The 23,743-nt window shown below is 35.2% G+C and overlaps 1 protein-coding gene across 13 annotated transcripts; it reads right to left on the bottom strand.

The window, feature by feature from the left end:
- Positions 1–3,231: 3,231 nt before the first annotated feature.
- LOC132619266 (uncharacterized) lies at positions 3,232–22,659 on the bottom strand. 13 transcript variants are annotated; one of them, XM_060334205.1, is made up of 13 exons: positions 21,565–22,658; positions 20,440–20,540; positions 18,578–18,666; positions 18,419–18,496; positions 17,826–17,979; positions 17,300–17,349; positions 17,138–17,218; positions 8,345–8,376; positions 8,130–8,259; positions 7,665–7,781; positions 7,426–7,488; positions 6,177–6,266; positions 5,245–5,648 (listed from the first exon to the last, which is right to left on the bottom strand). In XM_060334205.1, the coding sequence occupies exons 2-9, from the start codon at positions 20,498–20,500 to the stop codon at positions 8,247–8,249; spliced, it is 558 nt and encodes a 185-aa protein (XP_060190188.1). In that variant the 5' UTR covers positions 20,501–20,540; positions 21,565–22,658; the 3' UTR covers positions 5,245–5,648; positions 6,177–6,266; positions 7,426–7,488; positions 7,665–7,781; positions 8,130–8,246. The 13 variants fall into 13 exon arrangements, 12 of the variants coding, with proteins under 12 accessions (XP_060190188.1, XP_060190187.1, XP_060190191.1 ...); XM_060334204.1 differs by having other exon boundaries at positions 7,665–8,259; XR_009574640.1 differs by lacking the exons at positions 17,300–17,349; positions 18,419–18,496; positions 18,578–18,666; positions 20,440–20,540; positions 21,565–22,658 and adding exons at positions 3,232–3,990; positions 4,073–4,123; positions 9,500–9,664 and having other exon boundaries at positions 4,205–5,648; positions 7,665–8,259; positions 17,825–17,963.
- Between the last annotated feature and the right edge of the window lie 1,084 nt (positions 22,660–23,743).

The following is a 23,743-nucleotide window of genomic DNA, read 5'->3' as shown; positions in this document are numbered from 1 at the left end:
GAAACTCTAGTTTTAGTAGAGAATCATAATTTATGGATTTTGAGGCGTGGGGAAGAACAATGATGTTCCCATAAGTAGATAGTAACTCTACATACCTGGTAATGCTCCAAAATTGAATTAAAGATTTTAACTTTGAAGAAGAATTCCAAAATCTTGAATTCTTGAACCTTGAGATGAGTTTTCTTGAAAACCCTAGTTTAGGAACAATAATTTCTTGCTTAGATTATTAGAGTATATGTTAGAATTGAGTTGGAAGGGTTTGGATTGACTTACCTTGATATTTTGGATTGTTGCTAGGGCTTGGAATTGTGAATAATGAAATAAAAGAACTCAAGGCTTGAATTTATACAAAAGTGAGGCGGAAGTTATATGGACATATTATACGGTCCGTATAATATGACCATATTTTATCATGGCTGAAAACAGAACGTCGATTTGAAGCTTCATGAAGTACGAACGAGCTATACGGTCTGTATAAAATTATATGGGTCGTATAACAACTTCGTATAACATGATCAGTGAACGGACTGCACTGTAATCCTTCAGTAAAATGGCCATAAACTTTTGTACAGATGCCCTCCTTGACCCCCATAATACACCATTGGAAAGGAATTTCAAAGGGCTACAACTTTCATTTAGGAAGTTTTCCCAAATTCTTAATTAATAAAGGGGTTATGGTCGTTGGAAGTAAGACCTTCTACAAACTCACTTGCAAACATGCCCCGTTGAGTGGCTTCCAACTTTGTTTTGCCCAAAGACATTTCTTATGACTTGATTAGTTTTCAAAACACTTCCTATAACCTTCATATTGGTTCCATTATATTATCATCTTATGAGTCAAACCTTCGCCCGAAGCTACGAGGTGTTACAGTTAGTTCACTAGAGCTCTGGCGTTTCTTTGCCGGAGAAGAAGGTTGAGCCGGTTGTGTCTCCATGAAAATGAAAAGAGATAAAGTGTATTAGAGATTCTAACTTCTGAAAAGTAGGAAAAGGGTGGTATATATATACTGAAATTTTAGGGTTTTTTATTTTGGTCCTAAAGTGTATTTCGGGCCATATAGTCCAAAGTTGGACCATCGTAATTGTTGCAGCCACACCATGCCCTTTTATCAATATATATTCATTGATAGATCATCTGGGCATGATCCAATTTATCTATCTAAAAGTTTGGACCAATTTGAATTAGATTTGTAGCCCAAACTAATTCATAAAAACATCTATCTAACATAATATTTTATGATTTGATTAGTGATGATAAATGAAAAAAAAATTAATAACTTGATTTCATAATTAAAAAAATATTTTTTAATTTATTTTTTATTACATAGGGGGTAGGGGAAGGGAAAATGGGGGAGGGGATTACAAGGTGGGGAATCAAACCCTCACCAAAAAGGAGAAAGTTCAGGTAGTCAACTAACTGAGCTACTAAGATCCCGTAATTAAAAAAAATAAACTAAAAAATGAAGAGACAAAAAATAATTTTGACTTCGATGGTTGAGTTACAACCAATTATTTGTGCCTAATTTGACACACCAAATTTTCCCCCTCTAAATCCATCAAATATTTATCCCAAGCAAAAATCAGACAGATTTTGATCCAACCAATTCATTGGTTCGATCTGTTTTAATCCGCTCAAATGTAGACAATCCTCTCTTTAATACCTCTTGTGAAAAAATCAGGTTCTTTTATTCTACGCTCATCTTATATCACTTGCTTCAACCAAAATTTATTCTTTTTTCCAACCTTTAAAACTTAAAGATTTCATCAAATCACTAACGAATTTCTCCAAAAACTTTTACATAAATTCTTTTGATTCTTTTGATTAGAAAAAAAACATTCAAGCCTAAAATTATGAGAACATAAAAGGAGTAAAAACATATATCATAAAAAAGTTATAAACTCGTAAATTCACATTTTCTGAGCATCCCATGAATTCATGGTAAAAAAAATAAAAATAAGCGTCACTTCAACAGAGAAAAGAAAAAGGCGGAATAGAGATGAGAAACACAAAGATAGAATTGAGAAGTGAAACAGAAAGATAGATAGAAAGTGAGAGTGAGGATATATTAGTTTGTAGAGAAGTTATTAATGGAAGACACACGAAAAAAAAAAATTGTAGTGACTTGAAAATAGAGAGAGATAGAGAGAGAGAAAAAAAAAAAAAAAAGAGTAAAAAGAATGATTCTACATTTTCATTGTTTAAATGGGAAATTTTTCATGTGTGAACAAAAAAAAAAATGTTGCATGTAAATCATGTAATAAAATGAACGATAGGTGATAATTGAAGCTCATTTGGCTAGTAACTAAAGTAAAAGCCATATGAACTACTTGGTCAAAGCATAGAAACTAAAGTAATAAAAGTATTCTTGTGCTGTCTTCACAAATAAGATTTTCTTTAAAATTTAAGGAACTTTCCTTTGTAATCAATTAATTCAAATTACACTTCTTGAATTCTTGTCCAAACATGAATTTGAGTTGACAAAAAATAATAAATTTTTATTTAACGACCTCACTCAAACCAAAAAAAGAAAAAAAAGCAAGTGAAGTCTACAAAGTATATGACTTTTGCATAATTGGACAATTACCTAATTAATTTAACATCCCTTTCAGATGCTAACAAATTTCACCATTTATTTTTCCAACTGCATTTCATGCTAATTAAGACACTAACGATAAGTCACCACTTCTTAAGTCTTTTAGATTGTAAATATAAAATCCTCACAAAAAACAACCCTGTTTTTTTTTTTTTTTTTTTTTTTTTTCTTTTTTTTTGAAAAAAAATTGGGGGTAAGGGAAGGGGACACATAAAACAACCCTCTTTGTTTACTCATCCGTCCCTTTTACTTATCAAATTACCAAAAACATTTTCTCTTTCTATCTACCTTAGCCGCAAGTCGATCATTAATTGTGTCCTTAATATTAAGTAGTAATTATTTTCCATTAGAATTTTCAACGTACCATTAATAAAGTAATTTACAGCTTATTTGAATAGATGTTGCACAATGTTTTATAACATATCATATCGTATTATGCTGTATTATTTTGATGAATCTAATATTTGGATTGATCATTTGTCTTTTCATAATGTTATGCACTAGCAATCTAAAGAATAAGCTTACAATATTACAACGACAAAAGTACGATACATACATAGAGTTATGAAAAAACAAAAAAGGTAAGGTAAGTGATCAAATAAGACTACTAAATAATAAGGCCAAGGTGAGAAAAATATAAGGTAACGATGCGATCGATCACATAAAATTGATCATTCCACAAAATGACACTTTTCATCATTACATAGAAATGATTTGGCAATATAATACAATAGTATTTAGGAATAATTTCGAAAACCTCGCCTTAGGTCTAGCTTTGTTTCACACACCTCCCTTCTGGTATGCGATATTACACTTAACTCCCTTATTTTGATGCTTTGCAACCATTCTTTAACTTAATTATTATTAATGTAAAAAAATCAAAATCTGACTAATTCTGGCTTCTCGTTACATAACAATCGATGGCTTCTCGTACTTAGTAACATTAGTTTCTGCATTCTAGTAGTACAATAACCCAGTGCTATTATCAATTAAGCCCTTCCAAGGTTGCGTGCACTGAAGTTGGATCATCGGGTGGTTAACGAGGCCCTAAGGAGTTGTTCAAACAACATGCATCAGGAAAATGGTAGCCAAAAGAATTGGGAAAAAGTGTCTTCTTTTTCAGTACTAATACTGAACGGGAAAAAGTTGAAATATGAAATTTTCAAGTAGAATCAATGTACAAATCTTGTATGCAGGATGTTCCCTTACTACTCCTTTCCTTATCCTTGCTACTAGGAAATTAAGGAACTTCTATTAGTAAAGGACCTCGAGTTGAATTGATTGTTGTACAGCGTCCATCGATGATTGTTCCATTGATTTGGACTTTTTTTTTGGGGGGGGGGGGGGGGGGGGGGTCAATTTTGCTTACCTTTTTCCTCTTAAATGTGCCAACTCCCTGAGAACAAACAAATGAAATAAACTTATGTACTTAAAGTTGAACCTGAACCGAACTCTATGTGAAAATTCATGGGACTTACAGTTAGGTTCCATTCTTGATTAGATACTCGTTAGGCAGCGCTGATTTTTCCCTGAAGGGACAAGAAACCTTAAAGAACAGATAATGCAACCAGCAATACTTGACTAAATAAAGGAGCACAAATCTACTATACCTCTGGCTCAAATCCATCATTTGTACAATATAAAGTTTAAGACATTCAGAAATAATATGTATGATCTGTGCAAGAAATTTTCCAACGAAAAGAATCTTCAACCACTTTTAGTCCATTTTCGGAGATGAAAACCGTTGGAGAGATTGAAACTTTCCCCCCAAGTAATGTAGCATCAATGTTGACTCTTTGCATTACAGCTCAACTTTGCATTTCAAAGATAACACTAAGAAAGGGAGGTGATGAGTTAATGACTTTTTATAGTTTTGATGATTTGACAAACATGCCAAGGATCAGGTCCCCTGAAGACTGTACATCGCATGACAGCTGTAAAGCTGTGTGCACTATTCCGTCAGGCAACACCACAGCAGCACAGCTGTATGCATGCTAAATGCTAAGACTAGCGTAACGCCTCTTTTCAGGTCACATGCATCTCACATGCTCTCATTTGAATTCCTATTTAAACAACATGTTGGCATTGTTTAATTTTCAAATCTTTACAAGTGCAGCCGCCACAGTTCTCTTGGTGCTCAAAAGAATAAAGCTATGACAAGTTCAAGGACCAGATCTCAACAATGGAAGATGCTTTGAGTCCTAGAGTTGTCTAGTCTTTCTCTTTGTGATCTCTACATTGTAAACCTACACTTCCTCAAGAATGGTTTTGTAGGTATTTTGTTTTTATCAAGCTTTTGTTGTTAACACTTGGCTAGAGTTAGTCATAGTGGCGTTAAGGTTCAGCTAGGGTTAGTTGAATCAGTTTGATGCTTGACTAGAGTTAGTCAAGAGTGTGCTTGCAATAGATTGTAAGGGGAGGAATTAGTGGTCTAATTCCTAGGTTGCAACAGCTTGTAATCTGAAACATTACTCAGTTTAGTGAAGTTGGAAATCCTACTGAAGTAGGTCATGATTTTTAATCCCAAGGAGTTTTCCTCGTAAATATCTTGCCTCTAATTACTTTGAGTATATATCTATGAAAACAGTTTAGGGACCAGGTCCCTTAGATTGTTTTGGTGGATTCATAGGTTCTATCAGGAGGCAAAAGCTTCTGCAAACCATAGACTCAGTTCTCTAATTATTCGTTCTTCAAAATTAATCCAACTGCATGCAAACATTACTTACAAAATCACAATGTTTGCAACAGCATGAAGACTACGGACACAAATTAGATCCGAAAAACTGGCCACAACATTGACCAGCTTTACTACAGATCTGATTTGCACCATCAAACTCAACTACAAAGGACTAAGTCAAGCAGAATCTCTGAGCATTCTCGAACTGCAAATATTCATTGTTACAACAATTTCTTTGAACAGAGTATGGAACATAAATGTCCTTATTGCAACATAAATTGTTTCTAATTCAATACAACCCGTGCAAGCAATCACTGTTACCTTTTTTGTCATCAAGATCTTGCAAGTAATGCTCTGCATCCAAGCTGCCACGCACCCTACACAAATATGAAGTTGAAAAGCAGAAGCATCTTACGATACTAGTTCAATTCTGGTAACATTAGGCATTTAGTTATCCCGGGAAAACAGTGAAAATCCAAGCTTCAAATGTTTCCACATTGAAGATGAATATGACCAATATAGATGGAAAATGCAAACAAAAAGCACATAGGCACAATCCTTTACAGGCTTCCCAAAAAAAAAAAAAAAAAAACAGGTGAACATTACAATGTCACACTACAAACTTTGCAATTTCCTAAAGTCTGGTTTACTCGACCACGCAGAGTCTTCCAGAGCAATGAGATATTATTGATACAATTCAAATACAGGGTTCTATTAGAATTGTAAAAGACCATCTTCGTGGACCATGTTTTGATCTCACCAGCACTGAAATTATCACAGTAGAAGCTTGTGAAACACAGCTAATAGACAAGCAGTAGACATGGCCAACCCACCAAGCCAATTTTGTTTTCTGGACCAAGCAAACCAATAACGAACAAAGATTAAAGAAAATATGGATCCCTAACCTGGGCCAGCGCCTGTAATGGCTTGCCTATACTTCTTATCTTGAACACAACCAGTAGCAAAAATGCCCCTCATGCTGGTCTCTATTGTCCCTGGTTTAATTACAAAATATCAGTCAAAATCGAACCACAAAAGAAGAACCCAGGTCTCTCCAGTAATCACATTTTTCACTTTAAGTCACCCCAAAAGCCTATTCCTCCCATGGGCCTCAACAACCATAGAGTTCCGAAGCACCTCTATCATAGAGTTACTAAACCCCATATTTTTCTGTATTTTCAAGGCCCTAAACTCAAACCTACTATGAATTATGTATACCAATATGGAGAGGCAGTACGTTGGCTGTGGAAACATGTTACTCGTCTTATCCATCTCAAGAAATACTGACTTGGATGTTACTTTTTCCACACGTATCATGATGTAGCCTTGCATTCCCTCTGCCAAAATATTTGATTCAGGTAGCCCTTGCATCCAATAGGGAATGAGTAAATATAGGTTGATTATCTCCTGCCTTGGGCATGATTAGACAGATATATTGCCGGTTGTTCACCCATATTGTCATTGAGTCAAGACTAGATTCATGCATTCAAATTATAATTGCTTCAAAGAAGGTGAAATTTAACTGAGAAAAGTTTAGGTGACACCTTAGCATAGGATTCTTGAACATGCTCGGGAGATTAGAGATGAATATATCTAGAATGCATCCCCCAATTCCGCCATAAATCCCTCTCAAGAACTGATAGCTAAAAAAATCCCGAGAATGCTTGAAAAATTTTAAGTTACTTTTGGAATTTGTTTCAGCAATCAATTCTCCAGGGGATCTGTAGCAGAATGGTGGAATGTATGCTACGATATATTCAGCTCCAAGCATGCCCAAGAATCCTATGCTGAGGTTTTGCCTAAACTTTTCTAAGTTAAATATCACCTTTTTTAAAGCAATTATAACTTGATTGATTGAGTTTTTAGATTCTCAGGGTACACAATCTATAGAGAATGTGCTAACCTTTTTTAAAGCAATTATAACTTGATTGATTGAGTTTTTAGATTCTCAGGGTACACAATCTATAGAGAATGTGCTAACCTTATATCCCTTAGTTCATGGTGAATATATGCATTTTCTAGACATTCTTCTAGATATGCATTTTCTGGACGTTCCTACTTTTACCCCAGGACGTTTCCATAATTTTTAATGCTGATATAACCAGCAAGTCTTGGGTTTACTTTAGAGCCAGATTAAGTGTAACAACAACTAACCCTTAATCCTAACTGGTTGATATCGCCTACATGAAGCCCAACAACTTCTTGCAACCAGAAGACCTGTCAAATGGCACAAGCAAGAAAACTTAATGAAGTCTCTCTTTGTGCCACTCTTATTCAAACGACAAGCATCAGAAAATAGTAGCCAAAGGAATCGACAAAAAGTTCATTGACCTTCAATCTTTATACTGCATCGAAGAAAATCAAAGTAAAAATGTTCAATTAGAATACTTTACTTGCTTTAGCTTGTCTGATCTTCAGCTACCGTATTTGAAGACAGATGCTTGAACTTCTTTTGAATTTTATTGTAAGCATCACCAAGCTGTTGCACATTCACAAGCATCACCAAGCTGCTGCACATTCACAAAGGAAGAAAAAACAGAAAAATTGTGAGATGTTTCCCTTCAATGAATAAATCTTTTGTACAGTATTTTCCCCATACAATCAATAAAATTACTTACTTTCCAGTCATTTCTTAACTCAGAACATTACTTATCATTTCTGAATGGCTTACTCATTTTAATTCATAAATCCAACCTACAATTCACCAAGAGGAATTTGTCTAAGAAAATATAGAAGTACGTAAACTTACAGAGTTCTGGCCACACAAGTGTTAACGTAGGTCAGATTAGCTGGAATAAGCTTAGCAAGACCAAACTCTGAAATCTTTGGGGTCAGGGCACTGTCGAGACAGATATTACCTGCTTTAGTGCCTCTATGAATTATCTATATAAGGCTGGACTTCATGGAGGAATGCAAGTACTCGTGCAACACCGATGCGTATTTTAATTCGTGTTTTCCAGATAAACTGGAGGCTACTATTGGCACCATCTGCGAGTAATCAAACTTTTAGTATCCATGTCACAGGTACAAACCAAAGGAAATTGAAAAAATTACAATAACAAAGGACTTCTACCTTAATAGAAATCTTCCATCTTTTAGCCTCACCTAACAACAGAATATAACGTTAGGTTATTAATTTAATTAATGGAATTGCAAAATCTGAAAATCATTTTGTAGAGAATAGAATAACTTGTAGACATAATCAAACCCTCCTTTCCCTACTTTGCTAACAGGGTAAAAATCTTTGGTTGCATCACACAATTCCTTATTGTTGCACACCCTTGCATTCTTAATGATTAAAATTTCTGCAACAATTCTAAATTTAGTGAGGAATCTTATCATGTCTTGAATGATAGCAACAACTTGAATCATTTTATATGACGGTGGTGTTTGAGTCACCTTGCACACACCTCAATTATTCTACCGGGTACTATTGAAATATTCTAAAGTAAAAGTAGAGAAATAAGCATCTGAACATTAAGACAAGCCTTCGGCGCACTAACTCTGCAAACAAAATTTATGACTTTGATTCTTCAGATTTAACATAAGACCTATGAGTTAATTTTGCAGTAATTTATTTGTACGGAAGAGAAATTAATCAGAGACCCATCAAGTAACAGTTATCCAAGATCATGAATTGGAGTATCTATTTCTAGACATGCATGTGCAAATCAGATAAAAATCTAGCAAAAAGTACCAACAAAAAAGAACAATAACAAAAGATTAATTGGAGAAGGAATTTACAGAAGAACAAACACCATAGAACCGGAAGTAGCAGCACAAGAAGATAAACAGTGTGAAATTAAAGCAAGAGATATTCATGTAATACCCTTCGTCACACTAAAAGTCAAAAAATACAGCTCTTTTCACTTTAACAACTGTATTTTTTCTAACAACTCAAAAGGCGATTCCCCCTACTACATACAACTCCAAACGCGACAAGAATGCTTATTCCCCCCAAAACAATATTCATTCCCCTTCTCTTCCCGACTATCGGTAATTCTTTCTAACAGCTCCATCTTCCCATCTGAGAACGATGCCCTTCTTGCAAAAGCTCGCTATATTTATATCAAATTCAACTTTTATGAGTGTGACCAAGTATGTTGTTATGTTAACCACTTATCTAAATTATGAGCATACTCCTTATTTCCCCCTTTTTTGACTTAATAAACGCGTCTTAGTCTATCTTTCTGTTCAGGCAGAGTAAACAACAACAAAAACAACATACCCAGTGTAATTTCACAAAATAGTGAGTATATCGCTGAAGAATTTTCCTTCGAAGCACAGTACGAATTGCTTGCAGTAATCAGATATCATCTCCTTGAGGCATATAGGTTGCAATTTTTTTTTCCCGGTATCATCTAGCCTTCGGCAAGTAAGCGTCTTTCTCAATCTACAACTCAAATATGTATTAAGAATAAGTTGCAGCACTATGTAGCTGTTCCATACTCATTTGTCAAATTGATTATACTGGTGAGAGAAAAAAAAACATTAAACTAAGGACAGGATAGGACGACTCAAAAAGAGATTATATTTTAGCAGCAGCATTAACAGAATTCTTTTATCATAAAGAACCATAGTTACAAAGGATAATGAGATGCGGAGGATACAGAGGAGGATGATCAATTTTCAGCTCCTAATAACCACATTTCTTCACTGGTGGGAGATAAATTGCTCAAAGTTGAAGCATTTGCCAATTTCAAATTGCCTAGCTCTCTCTTTGTTTCTTGTGTTACAAAGGAATCACCTGACTAGTGGTATAGATTATGTGGATTTCTAGGATGAAATCCACATTGTATAGTTATTTTTCCACAGGATGGAAGCACTCGTATAATGTAATGATTACAGATGATCCACAGAACTATCACAATCAGGAAAATCACAAATTGGTTCTTGGACAAGCCCCTGGGTCACTTCAAAAAGGGAGGATTATTAGTGACATAAAGATTATAGAATCAAAAAGTTGGAACGAGTGGTCTCAAACTTCAAAGAAAACAGGAAACCCCGGAGCACATCACCAAAGGTATGGGGTCATCAAATCCTTACTCTAGTTAGACCATGCCAGCAACACAGTGACTCAAACTTCAAAGAAAAAAGGGAGAGTAAGGTCTCTCTTGATAGAGCTAGGAGAAAAAGACACAATGCTTGGAATGTTACCCCCATCGCGTTGATGTGGATCACTTGGAAAGAGAAATAGGAGAACTTCTGAAGTGGTGGAGACGATCTTTGCTCAATTAAGGAATAGTCTTTGATCCCTTATTTTCTTTTGGTGCACCCATGTAGCTCCTAATTGTATAGAGGACTGGGTGGCTTTTGGAGAGAACCATATTTTGTAGATTTCTCCTTTTTAGTATACCTATTGTATATTGCCAAGATGGCCTTGTTATTATCGACGAAATCTTTTACTTGATCGAAATAAAAAAGGTCTCTCTTGAAGTTTGAGTGCTTGTGTTGCTGGCATGGACTTACTAGAATAAGGATTTGATGACTCCATACCTTTGGTGTTGTGCTCTGTGTTTCCCGTTTCTTTGAAGTTTGAAACCACTCGTTCCGACTTTTGGATCCATAGTCTTTATGTCACTGATAGTATCCCTTTCTGAAGTGACCAAGGGGCTTGTCCAAGAACCAATTTGTGATTTTCCTGATTGTGATAGTTCTGTGGATCATCTGTAATCATTATACGAGTGCTTCCATCCCGTGGAAAAAAAACTATACAATGTGGATTTCAAGGATGAAATCCACATAATCTATACCACTAGTCAGGTAATATCCTTTGCAACACAAGAAGAAACAAGAGAGCAATTTTAAATGAACTGATTTGTATAATGTATGCTAGCACCTATCAAAAAGGAAAAGAAGCACATTACAATTCTCAGTATTAAGGATTTGTTTTTATTTTTTGAAGAATTACACATCCAGCATGGGAGCAAGTCATTTCCAATTCATTCAAGACGTTATACGTAATATAAATTTAACTAACAAATATGGAAGAATTTTATTTTTCCGTAGTAGGATGCAATAGTACGTTCTATTCAATCCACCTTGTGTTGGCGCGGGGGAAGTTAGACCATGAGATACGCATGAAAACAGTATGACACAAATCCAAGAAGTTTGATTAATCATGACACCTTACAGAGTGAACTCTTATCCATGCTAAGTTCATTCCTTAAATCTGCAACAAATTCTTGTCCCTCATGGGCAAATCTATCTGAAGATATTTTCTGTTTCTACTTTTGCTTCTTAATTTAAATAGAAATTTGTGCCCACGGATCCAGGTTGTCGTCGACCTGTTTCAAGCCATACAAGTGATATATATGCACTTTCTTAGAGAACCAAAGAGAACATGATGCTATTCATTTAGGGCCTATAGTTAATGGCAGAGCCAAGAATTCAAGGGAATTAAAAAAAAAAAAAGGTTCTTATCAGGGGATTCAATATCTGTGGATCCGCCCCTGCCTATGCCTACAATCTCGATACCAACTATGTTCACAACTGTTTAAGAAATTCAATTTAGCAACTTAGGAAGGTCTTGGAACCAATGGTGAATGAATAAGTTTTTACCAGACTTAGACATACATACCACACGGTGGAATGACTAACTAGTTATCAGATAAAACTTCATATACCTGTTAGTGTTGTTAAAGGCTAACTTAAAGCGCGCTAAAGCCCTGAACCTTGGTGAAGCCCAGGTTGTGCACTTCGCTTTTCTTAATGACTCTTTAGTGTAGGCGTCAAAGTGTTAAGGCGTGTGCACCTTTAGTAATAGGCTCTGCCTTAAAAGGAACAACATCATGTATAGCTTAACTATAGTTTTTCCATTCTTTTGTCCAAATAATTATTGTTTGTATTTACAGTTTGTATTGTATTACTTTTCTTTTTTCAGACTGTTTTTTCATGCTTTATTTAGTAATTTTCCTTGACTTCTTTACTTCTATTATTTCTTTTTCCGGACTGCTTTGGTTTGCTTTTCTTTGAGCCGATGTTCTATCGAAAACAATCTCTCTACGTCCCATGGTAGGGGTAATGTCTGCGTACACTTTACCCTCGCCATACCCTACTTGTGGGATTACTCTGGGTATAGTTGTTGTATTGTATTACTTTTCTATTATTATTTTTTCTCCATTCACGTTTTTCTTTGCTAAATCCCACACTTTAATTGTGCTCTGTGTTTAAATCTCCAACAGAATTTGAGCTTTTTTGCACCTTTCACTCACTACTCTAACAACTGTTATGACATTATTATCTTTTTTCACACTGGTGTTCAGATAAAGCTTACATACACTTCGACTATTTTACTGTGTAACTAGTACCTCCCGCCAACATAGGTACTATGTAACTCCGTTCACTAAGACTCAACCAAAGTGGGAAGAACTTACCTAACATTTTTTGTCTCTTCGTGAACTCAAATCCTAATATTCCCATATTTTCACTCACTTCCTTGACCGCTAGGTTACACACTTGGTGTAGAAATTAGGAGAGCGTAACATTGCTTGATTTTCATATTATACATCTAAACTCAACTATTTTAATATCCTTTCATCTTGCAAATACTATAATGCAGCAACTTAGAATTTCATGCTGCCCGTTTAGTAAGAGCACTTGACTAAAAAAAAAAATTTAGTCCCAAATTTCTACCACTGTGGGCTCAATCGCACTAATCACAACTACCGTCCTTATATAAAACTAATCACAACTAATGCCAACTGAATACCTTTCTTTTCTTTTACTCCAAACTACTAGCTTTAATGTTTGAATGTATATTATTTTTCATAGGATTTTGTGAAAACTACTAAAGAAAGCATGATTAGGAAACTATGAGACATTAATGAGGCAAATCCAGAAATTAAACTCCATATGCTCTATCTTTAAAGTTCGTAGCATTGAACCATTGCCTATTTGAAATTATGGATTTAGACATACTATTCATCGCAATTTTAGTAGATCTTACACATTTTGCATCGAAAGTACTAGGTGCAAATGAACCCAACTTCGCAACACTGCATCTGCCTCTTATGGAAAGTCACACTTGCTATTAACACCAAGTCTTCACTCTTCAAACAACCTTAACACCAAGTCTTCACTCTTCAAACAACCGTAACACCAAGTCTTCAAACAACCTTGTGCAACAACCACCCATCATTGGTTAAGCATTTATGACGACTTGTGGAATTGAGAAAAGATTTCTACTTTATATTATGTATCTCTTTACTTTTATGCTCTATCTTATGACGATTATTAGTGACAGAGAAAGGAAGTCACAAATGTAATATTTCTGTTTAGTTTATACATACCCTAACACTACTTGTACCAAGTCGGACCCTTCTAGCAATAACTTGTTGAAATTGGAATTATCTAGGTAGAAGGAGTTTAGACTACTTGCAAAGACAAAGAATAAAATATGTTCGATGTATAAGAAGCTACTTGAAGAATATAGAAGTCGATTTTGGACATGTTATGATGGCAAGATTAGCTAAGTCTCATAGTGTTATTAAGGGCCATTGCTTCGCCGCTTAAAGCGATAAAGCAATCCAAGCGAGTTATTGCTTCATGAGCAAAATCATGCGCTTCGAATGATAACGTGCAAAATAATCCTAACCTTAAGTGGACAATTTTTGGCTCAACTATGAGGAGTTGGACCAATACCAACTTTATTATACATTAAATTCATACATGTTTAGTACTTTTTAATTTTCCATAACTTGTGCGCTTTACTTCATTATGTATCTCTTTCCTTTTATGCTTTATCTTATGACGATTATTAGGGAAAGACAAAAGAAGCTATAAATGGAAAATTTCTATTTACTTTATAACATCCTCTAATACTACTTGTACCAAGTCGGACCCCTCTAGTAATAACTTGTTGAAATTGGAATAACCCAGGTAGAAGGGTTTTAGACTACTTGCAAAGACAGAGAGTAGCTCAAAATATGTTCGCTTTATAGGAAGCTACTTGAAGAATATAGAAGTAGATCACGGTAAAGAGAAACGACTTTCAGACATGTTATGATGACACGATCAGCTGAGTCTCATAGTGTTATTAAGGGTTATTGATTTGCCACTTAAAGCCATAAAGCAAGCCCAGCGAGGTGTTATCGCTTGATGAGCTAAGATATGTGCTTTAGAGAAGTGTGTGCTTCAATGATGACACGCAAAATAATCCCAATGATAAGCAGTCAACTTTTGGCTTAACTATGAGGAGTTGGTTCAATAGCAGTTTTATTATAGCATTAAATTCATACGTGTTTGGTATTGTTTTTTTGTTTTCCATAACTTGTGCACTTTACTTCAAAGAAGTGTGCGCTTCCGTTTTCGCTTGTTGCTTCAAGCCCATAGATCTTGTTGCTTTTTTGTGCTTTTCACTTTTGAATACATTAGAGCCTCATGGTCTAAGCTTGCTTGACAGTGTGATCACTACATCAACAATGATGAAAATGGGCCAATCAGACTGGTGTTTTCATATGGAAGACTTCTTGATCAAAGCGCATGGAGCTAGGTAACAATCAAGACTTTCCTCTCTAAGTGGAGTTCATCCTTTTCTTTTTGCAAGAAAGAATTTCTGATATTCTCCAATGAGGAAAGGCGGTGAGGTAACTTTCTAATACTTTAACAACACAAATGTTAAGTGTTTTATATTTGTTTTCCGAGCTTAAATAGGGATGGACTAGTAGGTTTTAAGGAATTCAGAAGTAATTGAACTAAGATTCTTTTTCCCTTTACCAACTCAGGAATTCCCTTCCTCTTTTACTCTCCCTCCTATCCACCAGATGATGCACAGTGAGGATGTAGTCTCTACTTGGGAAATAGTCTTACCTTTTCCCCTTCATCCAGCCTTATGTCATTTTAATATCACAATGCACAAACTTTCCCAAACCTAAGCACTCTACTCTTGCGGTAGTCTCAAGAGACCAAACAGAAATAAATCGTATGTTAGAAAATCTTTAACAGAAAAGACGACTGAAAGAAGGGGATCCTTGGAGAAACAATAAAGTTGTCTCTGTAACAATAAAGTTTTCACGAATTCAAGTCGAGGAATCAGCCACTGATGCTTGCATCAGGGTAGCTGTCTACATTACACCCCTTTAGGGTACGACCCTTCTCCAAACCCTGCGTGAATGTGGAATGCTTCATCACCAGGCTGGCCTTATCATTTTTGACACTAAATTTGTAGATCTGATTGACTAGACTTCTCGCTAATCTAAGAAATGCTTATTCATGACCTAGAAAGAATGATATCTACTATAAGCCTAATAATAGACTTGGGTTCAAGTACCATTAGTATAATGTTTCTTCAAAACATCAATGACCAATTTATCTAATACTATTTGGAGTCTAATTGTAAAAGCTTAACTATCATTATCAGCGTTCAAGGTCGCTAATATATGAATACCAAATGTAATCCTCAAAACCCTAACTAAGGCGCTGCACTTCAGCTTGTGCACTATAATGATATTACCATATTTCCCACTTGTAGGAAAAGTAACAAGATGGTTCTTGAAGAACTATTTCTCCCCAATTTACGTGTTGATTAATATGCAACAGCCATTTAATAATTGAGAGAAAGCAACAACATCTAATGTTCTTCCACTTATGATCAAGTATTCACGAGTAAAGCTCGGATTACAAAAAAAAAGTTAAATGCTTAAAATGATCAAAAATTTCATCTGTCTTTTCTCATGGCTATAGTCTACATGTACTGTATAATAACTAATGAATTATAAGCTTTCTCGAGTTATCACCTTCTGAATATCATGATACGAGGAAGATCCAAAAACCGCGAGATCTTAATATGATTAAGGAGTTTGTTGCATCATAGAGCAAGAGCCAATGGAAGAGCCTGATAGGAAGATCAGCAGAGAATTTGATACGAGTTTCTGCTATAATAAAGAACTATTTAGTTCTCCTTGAGGGCTAATAAAAGACAATTAGCTCACCCAACAGCGTTAATGCTTTCATACACTAACAAAAGTTGACATTCTTTTTTCCTGGTTCAAAATGCATTCTTTGATAACCAATTATTTTAGGATGTGTTTGGTATGACGGAAAATGTTTTCCTATTTTCGTTGTTTGGTTGCACTAAATGTCTTGGGAAAACGGTTTCCTCAATATAGGAGAAAATGGACGAACATGCTTTGCTTAAAAGTTTGAGGGAAAACATTTCTAAGATCAATGAAAACACAACAACACATCCCAAACCCAACCTCCGCACTATCCACCCACCCCGCCTCCCCCCCCCCCCCCGACTTAACCACTCCTGCCTATCCCATCACTACCTACCTCCTGCCTCCCCCCAAAACAACAAAACCCCCCAAACCACCAGAAGTTGAACTCTGAATTTAAAACCTCATAGTGTTTTGCTTTGAATAAATGAAAATGTTCTTAAAATGACATTTTCCAACTTGCGTACCAAACACAAAATAATGAGTAGGAAAATCACTTATTTTCTGGAAAAAAAATGTTGAAAAACATTTTCCGTAATACCAACACGCCCTTATTCACTTCTGTAATGACCCAATAATCCAAGCTGCAGATACATTCAATTATGTATGAGAGATCTTGTATACTCCAACGAAACCCCATCTTAGCAGAAATACTGCATAGCCTTAAAGTATTTGATGTTCGTGATTAGGCATACAATGCACATACAACAAAGAGCTCATTTTGCACAAAGTAGTTAAGAGGTCTAGAAAGCATGCGACTGATTCCTCCAATGAAGAAGTTTTTCTTGCAGAATTTATTATCTTAATGCATGTTAAGTCGACATATAAGAGTAGTAATAACTTATGTGATCTCGCATGTGTTATCAAGACCAAAGACAAAAGATTATAAAGCATAAACGCAAAGTATTTAAAACCAATACAAAACGAACCTGCTTCAGAAGGTTCTTCTGGCCATGGAAGCTAGCACTTTTAGGGGTATCGAGATTTGGTTCCATCTGCATAGTTCGTTCCTGGAAGGAATAAAACCTTGTCAGTTGTGTCACGACTTTTTTAAAAAACAATCTGTTGTTCTCTCGAAAATGTAAACATACTTTGGCCTCCAACTGTTGAGGCATATTTGGAATCTGCTCCATTGGGAGGCCGTATGACACATACATCAAAAGGAGTTAGATATTTTCTGATTCACGGACTTCAACAACCAAATTGATGTTTTCACTATGCCATATTAGTAATAACTACAGTCAAACATCTCTATAACAATGTCGTTTATTCAGATATTTTTTGGTGCTATGGAGAAATGTTGTTATAGAAAACATATAATATAACATAACATGAAAGACTAGTTCCACAGAAAATATGGTTGTAATAGTGAAATGTTGTTGTAGAGGATGGTTGTTATAAAGAGGTCGTTATCTAGAAAGATTAACCTAGAGAATTGGATAAATTCAATTTTACGGTCATAATTGTGTTCCACAAACCCAACAGAAACGTGATTTTGTTCAAGAACAATGCAGAACAGATATAACATGAAATTAAGTGAACAAGGCAAACACGATAAAATACATCAAGTGCGGGAAAGTTAGTCCGTATTAGCAACAAACATAAAATGTTGTTACCTAGAATCAGTTACAAATGGCACCCTCTGACTTAGAAGATCCGTCTCAAGAGACTTTAAATTAGATGTCACTTCATCGTCGGGTGTCAAAAGATGACATTTATCTTGCGATCTCTCAGGTCTAAAAGCCGGCACCAGAGTAGATATATTATGTGCCTATAGTTGGAACGAAAGAGTGGCATCATTAGGGTTGCAAAATTAGCCCATGAAAACATGACCCGTTCAGGCCGTTCAAGTTTAGGCAGGTCTTAGCTTAGCCTATTTTAGCCCAATCCATTTCAGCCCAACTAAACCCAAATTGACCCATGAAACCTTGTAAAGATATTTTCAAAAAGGCTTTTTTTTTATGTTATATATATCCATAATAAAGAAAAATAATAATTTTATTACGTACATAAAAACTAAAAAAGAACAACCAAAGAAATTAAAACTTAGTAAGAATTGGACGGGTTGGGCTATGACCCGCACTTTAACCCATTTCAGCCCAACTAACTTCTATTAACTCGGCCCAAATCTAGCCCAATCCACCCACCTAACACCCCTAATTATAATCTATAAAATTAGGACCAAACAACTGCATGATAGGAGTGCTAACTGGTCTAGCAGAATGAGGAGAAAATGTTGGCACAGCAGAAGGGATATAAGGTACCACATTGTCCATAGTCTGTGCAGCCTGAGAATTTAAAAAATCATGCGGTTAGGTTATAGTAGTCTCAAAAATGATGAATGTAACTTAGAAAAGTTTAGGTAAAACCTCAGCGTAGGATTCTTGAGCATTCTCGGAATGTATATCAAAAAATACATTCCACCATTCCGCCAGAAATCCCTCCGGAGATTTGATAACTGAAACAAATCGCATAATTAAATAATGGTACACTAACAAATCGTAAGACAAATAAAATGACCAGTCACTTTGATGTGCATATCCCTCCAAAATAAAGAAGAGCAATTAATACAATTTTAGAAACACGAAAAGCACTTTCGAGAAAATATTGAACTTAGATAAGTGCAAAAATTTTAAAATGGCATTAACCATTCCCTCTTTTCTTTGTAGACCGTTCTAAAACAGAGAACTTTTAATTGAAAGATAATCACTATTAAGGCACAGTAATCAGTTCACATGTCTGTCAATAATCGTCAATAATCTTTAAGCACAATATTCCTTTCTTTCTCAAATTTCTTTATTTCTTAAACTCTGTGTGTCCAGTCAAACACCATATAAAAATTGTAATGAAATCAAAGGAATAAAAAAGTTCTTAAAATTAACACGAACCATCCCGCATTCACCCAGGTTCACGTAAAAGCCAAAGTAGGCAGAATATAGTACCGTTTGCTATCGAATTGAGGTGAGGCTCCATTTTAGATATAAGTTTTCTTTGCTCATTGAAGCGTTATCCTCTTTGTCCCGTCTGAATCTTTGTTTGTTCTCGAAAAACAGAATTTGGTTAGAGTTGGCCTGTCTTTATTAATTCTAGATTTTTCTGAATTTGAAAGTGACCACTTTGTAAGTTTTCATATCAAGGCTGGACTCCATTTTTTTGAACCTTTGTTTGTTCCAAAAAATACAGGATTGGACTCAGTATTCACCATTTTTGTTAATTCCGTGATTTCTCTCTGAATTCAAAAACTATTACTCCCTCCATCCCAATTTATGTGACATTTTTTTGTCTTCCGAAAATCAATTTGACTAATCTTTGAGCTAAATTATATTAGATCTAGTAAAAAAAAAAATATAGGATTGACTCAGAATTGTCCATTTTTGTTATTTCCAGGATTTATCTCAACTTAAAAGCTATCACTAAGTTCCATACCAAGGGTCAATCCCATTTTTCTGAACTTAATGGTAGAATACTCGGCTTTTATGTGCGGCTAACATCTTCATTTTTGTTAATTTCAGGATTTCTCTCAATTCTTTGTCATGGACTTTTTGGTGACTAGAAAGGGAGAAGGAGGCAGTTTCATAACACCATCAGGACAAGATCTGTCAGTCATAGACAGTTTAGCTGTCCTTCGATGCAATGCTCGTACACTGTCATTCGAGACGCTACTGTCACTTTAAAATTCAGAAAAAGCTAGAATTAACAAAGAAAGGCCAACTCTAACCAAATTCTGTTTTTCGAGAACAAACAAAGATTCAGACGGGATAAAAAGGATAACGCTTCGACGAACAAAGAAGATTTATATCTAAAATTGAACCTCACCTCAATTTGATAGCAAACTTCAAGGGGTGTGACGTAGGCAGCCTACCCACAATTAGGTTACACGAAAACAACTTTTAATTGAATGAATGATACAACAACATACACAGTGAAATCCCACAATGTGGGGTCTGGAGAGGGTAAAGTATACGCAAACCTTACTCCTGGGAGGTTGTTTCTGAAAGACTCTCGGCTCAAGAGAAAACATGGCAAAAAAGGTCAGATAAGGACAAGCAATTCAAAGCAGTATGAAAATGAATATAACGAAAGCGAAAAAGCCATGATAAAGCAGTCTGAAAAAAGGAGCAGCTACCACAAATAAATAAGATAATCGAAGTATAAGAAGTTGAATGAATGATATCACTATTGAAGCACAGTAATTAGTTCACGTCTGCTATAAGTTTAAAGAAAGACTTACCAACATCCATGGGATTAATAACATTAGCTTCGGCAGCAAATGCCTCAGCATTCTTAAGCATCCCCTTCTTAATCAAGTAATCATGGATGTACTTATCAAGCCTGAAAATTGCCCACAAATCAAGAAAATTAGGGGAAAGTAGAATACAATTAGTTGATGACTTGATGTGAACCGTTTTCCCTAAAAATTCTTGATTAGTCGTGTGTTCCAATATTTATTAAAAGGAAAAAGTTTAAATATACCCCTATACTATTTTAAATTGATCAATTTTATCTTTCATTAGACTTTTAGTCTATTCATGCCCTAACAATTAACAGATCATCTCGTATTTGTCCTTATCATTGATTGAGCTCCAGGTTGAATGAGTGGACTTTACGTGTTCAAATTAATTGAGAAAAGAATTAGGGGCAAGGACTTAAGTATCCCATCCGGTGAAAATATTGACAACCAGGCCACATAAAATCAAGACATATTGTAGTCAAATTGTATATTATACATTTATTTACACTTCTCTTACAATATATAACTATACACATTATATACATTTTCTATGTATTTTGTGTATAAAAAGTGTATAATCAACATATAATCAGTGTATAATGTACACACACTAATTATACACATATTATATAGTTATTATACAGTATTTACACAATGTATAAATGCCAACAAACTTGGCCAAGAAACTATATTCTCTGGCAATGACTTTCAGACCCGGTTAAATCTCCAGTTAGATTGGAAAATTTTAAGTGTTTCCGGTGAGATTCATGGCGGTGTGACGATATGAGGGACGAAGGAGATAAAGAAAAGAGGATGTGAGTATAGATTTTGATTTTTGTTTGACCATAAAATGCTGGCAGGGAGGGGTCGTTTCCCGATCTGGAAAACGACTATGACCAACAAACAATGAATGATACAATCGGCAAAATTTCAGTAAAAAAACTCCAGCGAAAAACACGTAGCAAGGGGAAAACGGTTATGAATGCGGAAAGTAGTGGTACGTGACCTGATTCTAACGAATACCGGCCAGATCTGAAATTTTCTCCTGCTACAATCGAAGAAAACAAAAAAGGAAGAGGTAGAGAAGAGGGGACGAGCAGTGGTTTGTGCGTCGTCGTTAGCTACCTTAGTTCGTCGGAGCTCCGGCGTTGCTCTACCGGAGAAGAAGGATGAATCGATCGTTTTCCGAGAAAATGAAAAAAGAGAAAGTTAGATCTGAAAGTTTTAAGTGTGAAACAAGTGAGATTCACTGTGGTATGACGTTGTGAGGGATGGGATAGATAAAGAAAAGAGGACGTGATTAGAGATTCTGATCTGTGTTTGACCGGAAAATGATGGCAGGGGAGGGGTCATTTCCAGATCTGGAAAACGACTATGGCCAACAAACAAAGAACGTTATGGCCGACGTAATTTCAGAGCAAAACTCCGGCCAAAAACACCAAGCAAGGGAAAAAACAGTGGTAAAATGCAGAGCGGTGGTGGTGCGTGACGGGATTTTAGCGAATACCGGCTAGATCTAAAATTTTCTCCGGCTATCATAGGAGATTCGAGCAAATGAAGAAGAAAGAGGTAGAGAAGAGGGGATAGGCAGTAGTTTGTGCATCATCATTGGTTACTCTAGTTCGTCGGAGCTTCGACATTGTTTTGCTGGAGAAGAAGGCTGAATCGGCTGTTTGTTAAGAAAATAAAAAGAGAGAAAGTTACATCTGAATGTTTTAAGTGTGTTTTTGGTGAGACTCACGGCGGTGTGATGATGTGAGGATGGAGGAGATAAAGAAAGAGGATGTGAGCAGATTCCAATCTGTGTTTGACAGGAAAATGATGGCGAGAAAGGAGTCGTTCCAGATCTAGAAAACGACTACGATCGACAAGCAAAGAATGATGCAACCAATGAAATTTCAACAAAAAAACTCCAGCCAAAACACAGAGCAAGGGCAAAAAGTGGCGAAACGTGGAGTAGTGGTGGTGCATGACCGAATTCTAGTGAATACCGGCTAGATCTGAAATTTTCTCTAGCTATCATCGGAGATTTGAGCAAAAAAAGAAGAAAGATGCAGAGGAGAGGGGACGAGCACTCTAGTTCACCGAAGAAGAAGGCTGAGTTGGCTATTCTCCAACAAAATGAGGGGATTGTAAATTATGACAAGTAGGAAAGGGTGTTATAAAATATACATTGAAGTATTAGGGTTTGGCTATAAGTGGTCTTTACTTTGGGCGTACATTGTATTTCGGGTTATATAGTCTAAAGTTGAGACATTTAAATTGCTGACAGCCATACTATGCCTTTTTCCCAAAAAATTAATATTTACTCCTCAACGTTTGACTAAATTTTAAATCATCCCTTGGTCTTAATTCCTTTAGAGATCAAAGGTAAAAATAAGTTATTTTTTACGAAGTAAAATTAGATCGAAAGTTTAGTGGTGCAAAGTTCCTCACTTTCGAATAGTATAAAGACAAATCAACTTCATCCCTTTATTAAAATATAATTTATACGAATTGAATTAAATTTATAATCATTGACGTGTCATTTTGGCATGATCTAAATAACCTATCAAAGTTTGGTCTAATCTGGTCTTTAGTCCAAAATTTACTCACAAAAAAACACACCAAATCATAGAAAGAAAGTGTCTTTTTTGATATGGTCTATTTGACCATTTAATCTATATATATAAAAAAGGAGAGGTATAAGCAATGTGGTTAAGTCAAGTGACAAGCTAATAACAAGCCACTTGGCAATTTTAGGACAAATTTAATGGAGATTGTAATAAAAGTTTTGAATTGGTTAATTTGAATTGAAATATATCTTGAAGTATTTGAATTTGAAAATATTAGATTTTTGAAGTAAAATTAGATTTTCATTAGTATTAAACTACAAACCCACGGCTGAAGAGTCCTAAATGAACTCCTACTATTGCCAAAACTTATCCTATTAGTTATTATAAAATAAACCACATTTTCTTGAAGATCTTTTTAATTGCATTGCATTCTCTATTATTCTTTGTTTGAATTAAAAGATAATTTTTAGAGATAACATTTTAAATCCTCCGAGATTTATGATCACGATATTGGCTTCTCTTAAACAATATCTGGATTTTTTTTACTAACTATGGCTTATCTAAACTTATATTTTAATAAAGTTAAAAATGGCTATAATGCAAGTGTATGTGCAGAAACAAAAATATATGAATCTTTTAACAAATAAATTAAGGTTTAACATTTAAATTGAAGCTATCCAACTCAGATGAAATTATAAGTGATAAGATTCTATAATATATCAATAAAATTTCATTTCGTACTTTTATTC

This window comes from Lycium barbarum, chromosome 11, assembly GCF_019175385.1.
Source record: "Lycium barbarum isolate Lr01 chromosome 11, ASM1917538v2, whole genome shotgun sequence".
In the NCBI taxonomy this organism is placed as follows: Eukaryota; Viridiplantae; Streptophyta; class Magnoliopsida; order Solanales; family Solanaceae; genus Lycium; species Lycium barbarum.
The sequence above is the reverse complement of the archived record's forward strand: the minus strand, read 5'-3'. Positions and strand labels throughout refer to the sequence as shown.

Coding starts and splice junctions, on each gene's coding strand:
- LOC132619266 (XM_060334203.1), bottom strand. CDS start 20,500: ATGCTTAAGAATGCTGAGGCATTTGCTGCCGAAGCTAATGTTATTAAT. Junction 17,350..17,825: donor GCCATTTGTAACTGATTCTA/GGTAACAACATT, acceptor ATGTGTCATACG/GCCTCCCAATGGAGCAGATT. Junction 17,219..17,299: donor CTCAACAGTTGGAGGCCAAA/GTATGTTTACAT, acceptor TATTCCTTCCAG/GAACGAACTATGCAGATGGA.